General features: G+C 35.6%; 1 protein-coding gene across 2 annotated transcripts in view; it reads right to left on the reverse strand.

Annotated features, from left to right (window-relative positions):
* SCP2 (sterol carrier protein 2) overlaps nucleotides 1-12651 on the reverse strand; it is a 136783-nt gene that overhangs the window by 115734 nt on the left and 8398 nt on the right. For both annotated transcript variants that reach the window (XM_070609594.1, XM_070609593.1), the window contains exons 3-5: nucleotides 10768-10839; nucleotides 8705-8836; nucleotides 6892-6956 (exon numbers count right to left, since the gene is read on the reverse strand). In XM_070609594.1, coding sequence (XP_070465695.1) covers nucleotides 6892-6956; nucleotides 8705-8836; nucleotides 10768-10839 — 269 coding nt within the window. The remainder of the gene's footprint in view (nucleotides 1-6891; nucleotides 6957-8704; nucleotides 8837-10767; nucleotides 10840-12651) is intronic.

Consider the following 12651-nt stretch of genomic DNA (forward strand, 5'->3'; position numbering starts at 1 on the left):
AATCAGTTGCATTACTATACACTAATAACAAACCAGCAGAAAGAGAAGTCAAGAAGACAATGCCATTTACAACTGCAGCAAAATAATAAAATATCTAGGACTAAATTTAACCAGAGAAGTGAAAGACCTATACACTGAAAATTATAAGACATCGGAAGAAACTGAAGAAGATATAAAGAATGGAAAGATATTCCATGCTCATGGATTGGAAGAATAAACATAGTTAAAATGTCCACATTACCTAAAGCAATCTACAGATTCAATGCAATCCCTATCAGAATACCAATTCTTCAAAACAGAACAAAGAATCCTAAAATTTATATGGAACAAGAAAAGATCTCGAATAGGGGGCTGGCCTGGGAGTACAGTGATTAAGTTCACGTGCTCCACTTTGGTGGCCTGGGGTTCGCCAGTTTGGATCCTGGGCATGGACCTACACACCATTCAGCAAGCGATCCCATGGCAGCAACCCACACAGAAGAAGTGGAAGGACTTGTAACTAGGATATGCAACTATGTGCTGGGGCTTGGGGAGGAAAAAGAAGAAAGGAGGAAGATTGGCAAGAGATGTTAGCTCAGGGCCAATCTTCCTCACAAAAAAAAAAAAGAAAGAAAAAGACAAAAGAACCCATTAGCTTTAAAAAAAACAAAATTATTTAAAAAAAAAAAAAGACCTCAAATAGCCAAAGCAATCTGAGAAAAAAGAACAAAGCTAGAGGCATCACAATCCCTGACTTCAAAATATACTACAAAGCTATAGTAATCAAAATAGCATGGTACTGGCACAAAAACGGACACACAGATCAATGGAACAGAACTGAAAGTCCAGAAATAAAACCATACATCTATGGACAGCTAATCTTCAACAAAGGAGCCAAGAACATAAAATGGAGAAAGGAAAGCCTCTTCAATAAATGGTGTTGGGTGCCAGCCTGGTGGCACAGTGGTTAAGTTTGTGTGCTCCACTTCAGCAGCCCAGGGTTTGCAGGTTCGGATCCCAAGCACAGATCTACATACCGCTCATTAAGCCATGCTGTGGCAACCGGTGTCCCATGTACAAAATAGAGGAAGATTGACACAGATGTTAGCTCAGCCACAATCTTTGTCAAGCAAAAAGAGGAAGACTCGCAACAGATGGTAGCTCAGAGCCAATCTTCCTCTAATTAATTAATTAACTAAATAGATAGCTAGCTAAATGAATGAATGAATGGTGATGGGAAAACTGGACAGCCATAGGCAAAGAATGAAAGCAGACCATTATCTTGCACTATACACTAAAATTAACTCAAAATGCTTTAAAGACTTGAACACAAGACCTGAAACCATAAAACTCCAAGAAGAAAATATAGGCAGTACACTCTTTGACATCAGTCTCAGAAGCATCTTTTCAAATACCATGTCCACTAAGGCAAGGGAAACAAAAGAAAAAATTAATAAATGGGACTACATCAGACTAAAAAGCTTCTGCAAGGCAAAGGAAACCATGAACAAAACAAAAAGACAACCTACCAACTGGGAGAAGATATTAACAAATCATATATCTACCAAGGGGTTAATCTCCAAATTATATCAAGAATTCATGAAACTCAACAACAACAACAAAAACAATCTGATCAAAAAATGGGCAGAGGATATGAACAGACATTTCCCCAAAGATATACAGGTGGCCAACAGACACACGAAAAGATGTTTAACATCATTACTTACTGGGAAATGCAAATCAAAAGTATAATGAGATATATTACACCAGTCAGAATGGTTATAAGTAACAAGACAAAAAATAACAAATGTTAGCAAGGATGTGGAGAAAGGGGGAACCCTCATACACTGCTGGTGGGAATGCAAACTGATGCAGCCACTATGGAAAACAGTGTGGAGATTTCTTAAAAAATTAAAAATAGAAATACCATACAATCCAGCTGTCCCACTACTGGGTATTTATTCAAATAAGCTGAAATCAACAATCCAAAGAGATTTATGCATCCCTATGTTCACTGTAGCATTACTTAGAATAGCCAAGACATGGAAGCAACTCAAGCGTGCCCATCAACTGACGAATGTATAAAAGAATTGGTGTATATATATATATATACACAATGGACTACTCCTCCCCTATAAAAAGAGAGAAAGTCGTCTCATTTGCAACAACACGGATGGACCTTGAGGGTATTATGTTAAGCGAAGTAAGCCAGACAAAGACAAACACCACAGGTTCTCACTCATATGTGGAAGATAAACAAACACATGGACAAAGAGAGCAGATTAGTGCTTACCAGAGGAGAAGGGGGGCGGGGCGGGGTGGGCAAAAGGGGTAAAGGGGCACATGTATATGATAACAGACAAAAATTAGACTATTGGTGGTGAGCACAACGCAGTATATACAGAAACTGATAAATAATAATGCACGCCTGAAATTTCACAATGTTATAAATCATTATGACCACAAAGTTACAGAAGAATGTAAATGTTATAAACTTTGTCAAGGTAAAGATAGATAGCTAACAAAAATCAGGACTTGAGGAAGGGGTAGAAGGATGTTAAAGCATGCTGATTTCCTCTTTCTTCAGAGCAGAGAATCAAGAAAAACCATCTAAAGTTGAAACGTGCAGTTGTAAAAATTAGTTCAACTTCAAATTTTTCCTAATATTTTTTTCCTAGCTATAGAGGGATCTTTGCAGAAACAATATCTTTTAGGGCTAAGGAACATTTATATTTATAGAAATTTATAGCAATTCTTTCGATTCTACTTTAGTTTCACTTTCTTTGGTTAAATTTGAGAAAAAATAAACACTTTTGTTTAAAATAGCATGTAAAGTATGATTCCCTTTAAAATTATGTCTATCGATTCTTTCACCTGTAAGTACACACAGAAAAATGCATAACATGTTATCTAGATGTTAATGATAGAAATTTCTATTTATATCACTAGGTGTTAAGGATAGAGAAATTTGGGGAAACTTTTTTCTCCTTAGGATTTTACTGTATTACTTGAAGTTCTTTATAATTAAATTAGCATGAATCCTTTTTTGCAAATAATAAAGACATTATTCTTTAAAAGAAAAAGTTCATATCATTTACTAAATAATATCACTTTCGAATCTATAGTAAGAAAATAATTCAGTACCAAAAAAATTATTGAAATTATATTCATTGTAGCATAGTTTATAATAATAATAATAAAGAAATAATCTACACATCCAATAATAGGAGCAATGCTAAGTAAATTATCATATAGCCATGTGATAAATTATAATGCAGTCATTAAAATTTTTGCTTACAAATAATTTTTAACATGAAATAATACTCAAATTATGTCAAGTGAAGAATGAAGTGCATAATAGAGATACAGCACAATCTCAACTCTTTTTGGCTAAATTAGCAAATCACTAATGATGACTGTAATTATAGGTGATTATTTCTCCTTTATTTTTTCTGTATTCTTCCATTTTCTATGACTTTTACAAAAAGGAAAATAAAAATTTTAAGATAAGCAGCTCCCATAAGAGTGGGCCATGAAAAAATATGGAGTAGCTATAGGATCCTGCAAATCTTTTCAAACATACATACAAACTCTCATCAAAGTTTGGCATCTGTCAATCTAAATATCTGGGGGTGAAATACCATTTGCCCTTTGTCCTATGTCTTAGTCAGTTTGGGCTGCAGTAACAGAATACCACAGACCAGGTGGATTAAACAACAAACATTTATTTCTCTCAATTCTGGAGGCTGGGAAGTCTAAGATCAAGGTGTCAGCAGATCCGGTGTCTGGTGAGAGCCCATTTCCTGGTGTGCAGACAGCTGTCTTCTCAATGAATCCTCACATGGCAGAGAGAGAAAACTAACTCTCTCAAGTCTTTGTAAAGGCACTAGTCCCATCATGAGGACCCTTCCACCTTCATAACCTAATTCTCCCAAAGACCTCATCTCCCAATACAATCACACTGCGAATTAGAATTTTAACATATGAATTTTAGGGGGGATATAAACATTCAGTCCACCTTAGGAAGTTACAAACAGAGCAACAGCCCAGGTTCTCAGCCTAAAGAGATAATGAGGAGATGTCTTGGCAAAAAATAAAGAACAAGAATACATCATTCTTCCACATGATCTCCTTCTTCAGTAAATTTAACTCCTGATTTTCGCCTAAGTTTGTTTCAGATATGAACAGGCCTACAACAGCAACCAATCCAAGACGTTCTCTGGTGCCTTACGTCCAACCAAGAGCTGACTTAACCACTCCCTCCTCGCTTGCTGCTGACCTGGGGACCGACTGAATCATATACTTAGATGGACCAAAAACGAGTGGTCGGAGGCCATTTTGAATGGCAACATTCCAGCTCTGAAGAAGTTATTACACTAACCAAAATAAATCAGCTGGTAGGAAGAGCCGACATCCACATCACTTCACAAGAGCAGCAGGCTCTTAAGTCCTTTTCTGGGCTACACTCAGCTCTGTACAGAAAGAAGTAATGTGCAAGCCATATATGTAATTATAAATTTTCAAGCAGCCATATTAAAAAAGAAAAAGAAACAGGTGAAACTAATTTTAATATATTCACTTAATTCAATATATTCTAAACAGTATAATTCCAACATAAAGAAATATAAAAAATTGAGACATTTTACATTTTTTTCATACTAAATCTTCAAAATCCAGTGTGTACTGTATTTTATGCTTACAACACATCTCAACTTGGACACTAAATTTTCATTGGAAATATTTTATGAGTGTGTAGATTTCATGAAATCTGCAGTTGTGAGAGTAGATTCACATGCCCAAATTATGCCAAATATACTTAAAAAGTTTTCCAATAATGAACTGAATATCAGTTTAACTTTCCTTTAAATTAATTAAAATAAAATAAAAATTCAGTTCCTCAGTTTTACTAACCATATTTTAAGAGCTCAATAGCCACATGTGCCTAGTGGCTCCCTGCCATGTATATTTGTTTGTTATGAATAGCATTCCCAGTAGGACAAGTATTCTTTTTAGGTCAAAGTAATAATTCTCCCTTACATAAGAAAGAATTATTCCTTTGTTTGCAGCATTCCCATAAAAAGGGGAAAGTGCAGACACGTGATCTGAAGGGAAATACACAGGACAAACATAGAAACCAAAACTTGACAGCAAAGCAGGAGCGGGAAGCTACAGCCTCTGCTGTAGAGACCCATCTAGGGGCCAAAAACAGAAACAGCAAGTTATTTTTTGCTACATTCAAATAGACTGTTCAATCATCCGATTTTTAAATTTAGGATTAAAAATACAAAGTCAATAAATTCAGTTACAAATTGCTGTAAGTTAAGAAATGAATAAGGAAAGAAAAGAAGAAAAAGAGCAAGAAAAAAATATGGGAGAAATGCAGATGCAGATGGGAGTAGGGGGATAGTAAAATGCCAAAAAAAGGAAGTCATGCTAGATACAGGGTAAAAAGGAGAAGACAAAGTATAAAAGAGAAAATGGGAGAGGAGAAACTCACAGTGGAAAAGAAGGGAGAAAATGATAGGTTCTCTGGGTATAGCAAAAAGTTTGGGGGCCAGTCCCGTGGCCGAGAGGTTAAGTTCACGTGATCTGCTTCAGCGGCCCAGGGTTTCACTGGTTCAGATCCTGGGCGCGGACCTGGCATCGCTCATCAAGCCATGCTGAGGCAGCGTCCCACATGCCACAACTAGAGGGACTCACAACTGAAAAATATACAACTACGTACTAGGAGGCTTTGGAGAGAAGAAGGAAAAATTGTTTAAATTTTAAAAGTTTAAAAAAAGTTTGTATTTGGATTAAAAGATCTAGTCCTGGTTGTATTACTAACTACTAACGGGATACTACGTCACTGGGTAATTGCTTCACTCTGGGCTTCATGGATTCACTTTACCATCTTTGGGGCCACCTCTAGCTAAAACATTGTCTAAACTGCCTATCTGCCCTAGGAATCTATCCTACAGAAATGGTAGCTTGAGTAAGATGTATGTACAAGAACGTTGACTGCAGCACTGTAATAGCAAAAAACAAAACAAAACAAAACAAAACAAAACACTAAAATTAAACAACCTAATTGGAGGGAGTGGGTGAAAACCCTACAGCCATGCAATGAGATACTAAGGAGCTGTTAAAAATAAGGAAACATATCAATATGTTCTAACCAGGAAAGCTGTCAACTTGTTAATTGAAAAAGTAACGTATAAAATCATTAATCTTCTTTACGAACATATCAGTGTTTTGAACATATATATGTGTGTACATACGTACAAATGCTTAGTTAGACATGTCTGTATAAACTTGGCAAAAAAGAAGGGCATGTAGATACCTAACTATTAACAATGGTTACCTCTGAGGGACAAGATTCAACAGGCAGAAGACTTCTAATTTACATAAATTGTGGGATTATGAATTAATTTTACTATTTTGTAGTTTTTAATAATTCTCAAACACAAGTTATCAAAGTACCTCCCATTCACTACTGAAGAAAAACATCTATTTTTCATGTGTCATAAATGTCAGGCACTCCCATTAGCACTCACCTAACAATCTTATTTCACACTCGTCCCCAGTTGCCACCCTCCAATCCAGTCAAACTGTCCCCTGAACACATTAGATTCACTCCAATATCCATGACTTGGTTTATGGTGTTTTCTCCCACACCCAGAAAGATCTGCTCTTCCCCTATCTTGAGTTATCTGTATTATTATAATTATCCTTATTTATTATATAATAATTTTATATAATTATTATCCCTTAATTATCTTTAAGACCTGACCTAACTTCCATCACTTCCCTAAAATGTTCTCTAAGGAAAAAAGGGAAATAGCTTACTAACAGCCACTACTTACGGTAGTCAAATGGGCAAAGTTTTCTCAGTGTTATAACAATTCTGAAATAACAGTAAATGAGACTCACTTTTGTTCCAAGGGATCCCTTCTCCATCTTCTCAAACCCAAGAGCCAAGACACAATCTGCCATACCTTGAAAGAAAATGTAATTATATTGGAAAATTAAATTTCCAGACATCCAACAAAACACCATTAAATACTTCAATTTAAATAAGTACATCAATTTATATAAAATGGAAAAACACACTACAGTCCTATGAAATTTTTAATAAATAAAAATTTCAGGGAAAATTCTTATATGCTTCTAGATAATAGGAAAAATCAAGAAAGCATTTAATTTTTCCTTTCTCAATGTTAATAAAATTTTTTCTTTTTTTTAAAGACTTTATTTTTCCTTTTTCTCCCCAAAGCCCAAAGTACATAGTTGTGTATTTTTAGTTGTGAGTCCTTCTAGTTGTGGCACATGGGATGCCACCCTCAGCGTGGCTTGATGAGCGGTGCCATGTCCACAGCCAGTATTCAAACTGGCGAAACCCTGTGCCACTGAAGCGAAGCGCACGAATTTAACCACTCAGCCATGGGGCTGGCCCCTAATAAAACTTTTGATTAATGTAGAAATGTGTTTCAGTGAAGAACAAATATAAATAGCAATTTTGAATTTTAAAACATTAAATAAAAAATTTTTTAAAAAGGATCCTGGGGCCAGCCTGGTGGCACAGCAGTTAAGTGCACACGTTCTGCTTTGGTGGTCCAGGGTTCGTCGGTTTGGATCCCACGTGCAGACATGGCACCACTTGGCAAGCCATGCTTGGTAGGTATCTCACATATAAAGTAGAGGAAGATGGGCATGGATGTTAGCTCAGGGCCAATCTTCCTCAGCAAAAAGAGGAGGATTAGCCGCAGATGTTAGCTCAGGGCTCATCTGCCTCAAAAATAAATAAATAATAAATAAAAATAAATAAAAAGGATCCTGATCAAAATCTCAACAGAATTATCTTTGGATGATGTTAAAGTTCAACTAAACAGCAAAACAAGACAGAATTGCAAAAATTTCTTTAAAAAAAAAACAAGGAAGAAAAATACAAGGTCAGGCAGGACAGGAGACAATAGCATTATCAAACAGTGAGACAGTATAGAGCTCCAACAAAGCACTGAGTAGTGAAGCTATAATCAACAATCAATCAACAGAACAGAAGAAACGGCCTAATAAAAAACCCTAGGATATTTGGAAATATAGAATATAATATACACCCAAGAGAACTGAAAACATATAGCCACAAAAAAATTTTTACACAAATATTTATAAGAGCATTACTCATAATAGCCAAAAAATGAAAACAACCCAATGTCCATCAACTAAGAAATGGATAAACAAAATGTGGTATATTCATACAATGGAATATTATTTGGCCATAAAAGTGAAGTACTGATACATGCTACAACATGGACGAACTGTGAAAACACCATGCTAAGCAAAAGAAGCCACAAAAGGCCATATACTATATGATTCCATTTATATAATGTTCAGAATAGGTAAATCCATAGAGACAGAAAGTAGATGAGTGGTTGCCAGGGGCTGAGGGGAGGGGGAAATGGGGAGTGACTGCTAAGGGTTACAGGGTTTTTTTGGGGGGGGATAAAAATGTTCTAAAATTAGATAGCGGTAATGGTTACATAAGTCTGTTAACATACTAAAAAACGCTGAATTTTACACTTTAAAGGAGTGAACTTTATGGTATATAAATTACATTTCAATAAAGTTTTTTTTTTAAATAAATACATTATAAAGCAATCCCTCTGACGGGCGTGTGGAGAAATGATGACAGGGGGACACTAACCCCACATCTATCTAGGTGCACTAGACAAAAAGCATTCCTCACCACCCTGAATCAGCTGCCGGGCCAGAAACAAAGCAGTAGAACCAGTAGAACAGTTGTTGTTGACATTGATTATAGGAATTCCAGTCAGTCCCAAACTGTGATAGATAGCCCTCTGCCCACAGGTAGAGTCACCTGTATAGAAAAAAACAAAAAAATGTAATAAATGCAACACAGAAATTAAGGAGCTATAATGCAACATGATACTACACTATGGTTTTTTCAGTATTATGCCTTTGCTTAGCATACAACACGGGCAGAACAATAAATACACTATCAACATCTTACTCAGAAATAGTTTTAGCATTGAGCATCATTTACTCTGCAAATATAAAAAATTCTAAAAACACAGAATATATGTGCACTTTCTTCACACAATACAGAGGTAGGAAAGTAGAGAAATGACCAACTAATAGCAAACAATTCAATCCGGCTAGGGCTTCATGATAAAGGAAGCAATATTTCATTCATACGATCAGATACAAATCTTTATACCAACTGATTAAATGTCATGACTTTCTCTTCATATAAAGGTTTCACAACTTCAAAAAGTTTAAAAGATGTTGTATGCCAGGGCATTCCAGAAAAATAGTGATCCAAGGTGAATACACATTTGACTCCCTTTCCCAACTAACACGGCCATCAAGGCAGACATGCTGGAACAGTACGATGGGAACATCTGAAGGTACAGACTCTCTAGGAGTCTTCAAGGAAAACAGCAAGGTTCTGGACCTCCTTTTCAATAAATATGTGGTGCATATCTTTGACCTAGTACATTTCCCTTCAAGAATTCTCTTGACATACTGAAATCTCAAGAAAATAATCACAAATATGCACAAAGATTCATCTACAGTCATGCTTACTATAGCCTTTTATAATAGCTAGAAAAAGAAATAATTTTAAAAGTCCAAGAACAGGATATCATTACTACTACTGAATAAACTGCAGTAAATCTCCAAGACTAGAATATATGCAATTAAAACAGCTGTAAAAAGACTGGGAAATTCTAAATATCCATTAAAAAGGGGTAGATTAAGTAAATTATGATATTTCTACCATAAAAAAAGACCAAGGAAGCTCTTTATGATACAATTTGGAATAGCTGCCAAGAACTACCAAGTTGAAAAAAGGCATCATACAAAATAGTGTGCATGTTTCCACGTGTGTAACAAGAGAAAGGGGAAGGGGAACTTACACGCTCATACATACCTGTTTGTACATGCATAAATTGCCTCTGGAAAGATACACTAGAAATTAGTGAAACTGGTTGTCTAGGGAAAGGGGATCATGAGGCAGGCAGACAGGAATAAGAGTAAGACTTTCCACAATAGAACCATCCACTTTTTGTATTTTTGAACCATGTAAATATTTAACCTACTCCAGAAAAGAAAAACAAGTGAAAAATGATGATGGTGGTGTAAAAGAAGACTTATTGACATGGGAAATATTGAATATAGTAAAAGGAGAAAAGCAGCTTACCAAAAAGTCTGTATCCTAGGACCTTATTTTCCTTAAAAGAAAATTGTATGTGCATGAGCATCCACACACGTTCACACTCACTAAAGGAAACACACTAAAAAATTAATGGTAATAATCTCTTGATAATGGGATTACAAGTGACCTTTTTTTTCTTGTGCTTTTCTGTGTTTTCTTTTTCTTTTTTTTACAATTAGTATATATTACTTTTATAATCAGAAAAAAGCTTGATGAAAAACTGTTATTAGATACAAAAATGTCAATAAATACAAATGTTAAGATACAGAACAAAAATTTATCTCCTGAATAGTAATTATCTTTACATGCTAGAACTATGGGTAATTTTTCTTTTTTAAAGGTATAAATGTTTTTTTTAATTTATCTCTTGTTTCGACAACACAATAACGGCAAAGAAAAAATGTAATCTAGGCTGACGCAAAAGGGGAATCCAGGGATGATGAGAATAAGACTGAATTCTGAGTTTTGAGGGTTAAAATTTCACAATGCCCCTGCATTGTTTATGTAGTTGCTGCTAGATTTGGGTGAACAATTTTTCCAATAACTTTTAGAATATATAATTTACCACATACCAAAAACGTAGCCAACACATGCCTGTTCCACTGCTGAATAAGGGATCTGTGCATCAGCTAAAGCCTTCCGGCCTATGAAAACAAAAAGGTTATCAAATAGTGCTTTCAGTATTCGCTTTAGGTGAGAAGAATTAACTTCAGAGTTTTCCCAGAGTAAATCTATTTCTATATAGTCTCTGATCAGTTCAAATGACAAATTCTTCAACAAATCATCTCGGATCTCTCCTTTCAGAAGCAATCATTTCTTCACCCACTACTGCATCACTTTTTCACCCCTCTTTTTTGACACTCAACGTTTTTTGTCCTAACTGTGCACTAAACTGTAATTATACTGAACCCCGAGAGTCTTAAAGCTGCTGAATGGCAAGGTCCTTGTCTCATTCATCTCTGCAGCTCCTCCACCCATTTAGAGGGCAAAACTGGATAGAATGTCATCAGTGGTGGGGGGAGCACTCGTGTGGTCATCTCACAAAGCCAGGATCTAGAGATGATTCTAAGGAACAAGAAACGGAGCTTTAAGGATGCTATCCAAAGTTGCAGAAATGACCAGTGCAGGAACTGAGAAAAATTAGGAAAATAAATTGGGAAGAGGAGGGGAGAGGTTGGAGAGAAAGTGTGACCTAAATTTTCATCTACCACAGTGAAAAGCAAACAGATGTCTAAAACTGATAAATAGAAAACTGGGATAAGCATGGCGGAATAACATTTAGATACAGGAGATAACCGCCAGAAGACGTAAAGCCAAAACAGTTAGAAGAAGCCTCCCCTGGGGAAAAGCCCTGGGAATTAAGCCAGCCTGAGCTTTTTTTTTTTAACCATATGAGTGTATTACTTTGAATTTTTTTTAACTTAAGAAGATATATAATTGATTATGGGATTGCTTTACTCAGACCAGTTATTTTTTCCTGCTTAGCATAGGAGCAAAAAAAAATTAATGTTTTACTCATAATAATCTTAGTGAGATTATGTTAACAGCATTCTCATCCTACTAGTGAGACTCTAATAATGTAAATAGTCCAAAAAATAATTTGGCAAGAGTTTTAAAAATGTTCATATTCACTGTTTCAATCAGTCTACTTCTAGGCTCTGTCCTCAAAAATAACTAGGGATGAAGGTGAATATTTATTTAGCAAGATGTTCATCATGATTATCCTAAAATATCAGAAAGTTGCGGACCTAAATGTCCAACAAAAGTTATGGCATGAACATATAATGAAATTCACAAAAAATTACATTTTTGTTTCAAACAATTTTAAGTGACAGGAGAAATGCTCACAATAAAATAAGTTTTAAAAATCAGGATGCAAAATTACCTATAGAATATGATCCCATATAGCCAGAGGAAAAAAAAATACTAAAATAGAATATTAACCAAGATGTTAATAGTGGCTAGGCTTGGGTCTCAAAATTTTGTTTTCATTACTATATAATTCTTGTTCCAATAAAACACATGCATCGCTCTTGTAATCAAGGGAAAGAATGAGTTACAAAAAGGTATAAGGTTCAGCCTGTGCTCTGTCCCTCCTCTAAATGCCAACAGCGTGTTATACTCCACACAGTCTACTCCCCGTCTATGTAAATCTGCCTTCTTTGCCCTTCTAGATAGTAAGAGCTTTGAGATCTGTATACACCTCTTTGAATCCTTCCCAGTGCCCAGGATGCACTCACCAATTTTTGTTGGATATTTTCTCCTAACATCAGGTTTCCTGTGTATACTCTCAGATTTAAATAATTATTAAATAAAAATATTAAAGGGATGGGGAAACAAAGGAAGCCAAGAAGTTAACTATCTGAAACAGTCTCAGAAAGTTACATGGCCTTGCTACATCACTCAAAAGAGTGTCATCTGCAGGTAGGTGCAAAGGGATCTCCGACCTTTCTCTG

The sequence above is a fragment of the Equus przewalskii genome, chromosome 2 (assembly GCF_037783145.1).
Source record: "Equus przewalskii isolate Varuska chromosome 2, EquPr2, whole genome shotgun sequence".
In the NCBI taxonomy this organism is placed as follows: Eukaryota; Metazoa; Chordata; class Mammalia; order Perissodactyla; family Equidae; genus Equus; species Equus przewalskii.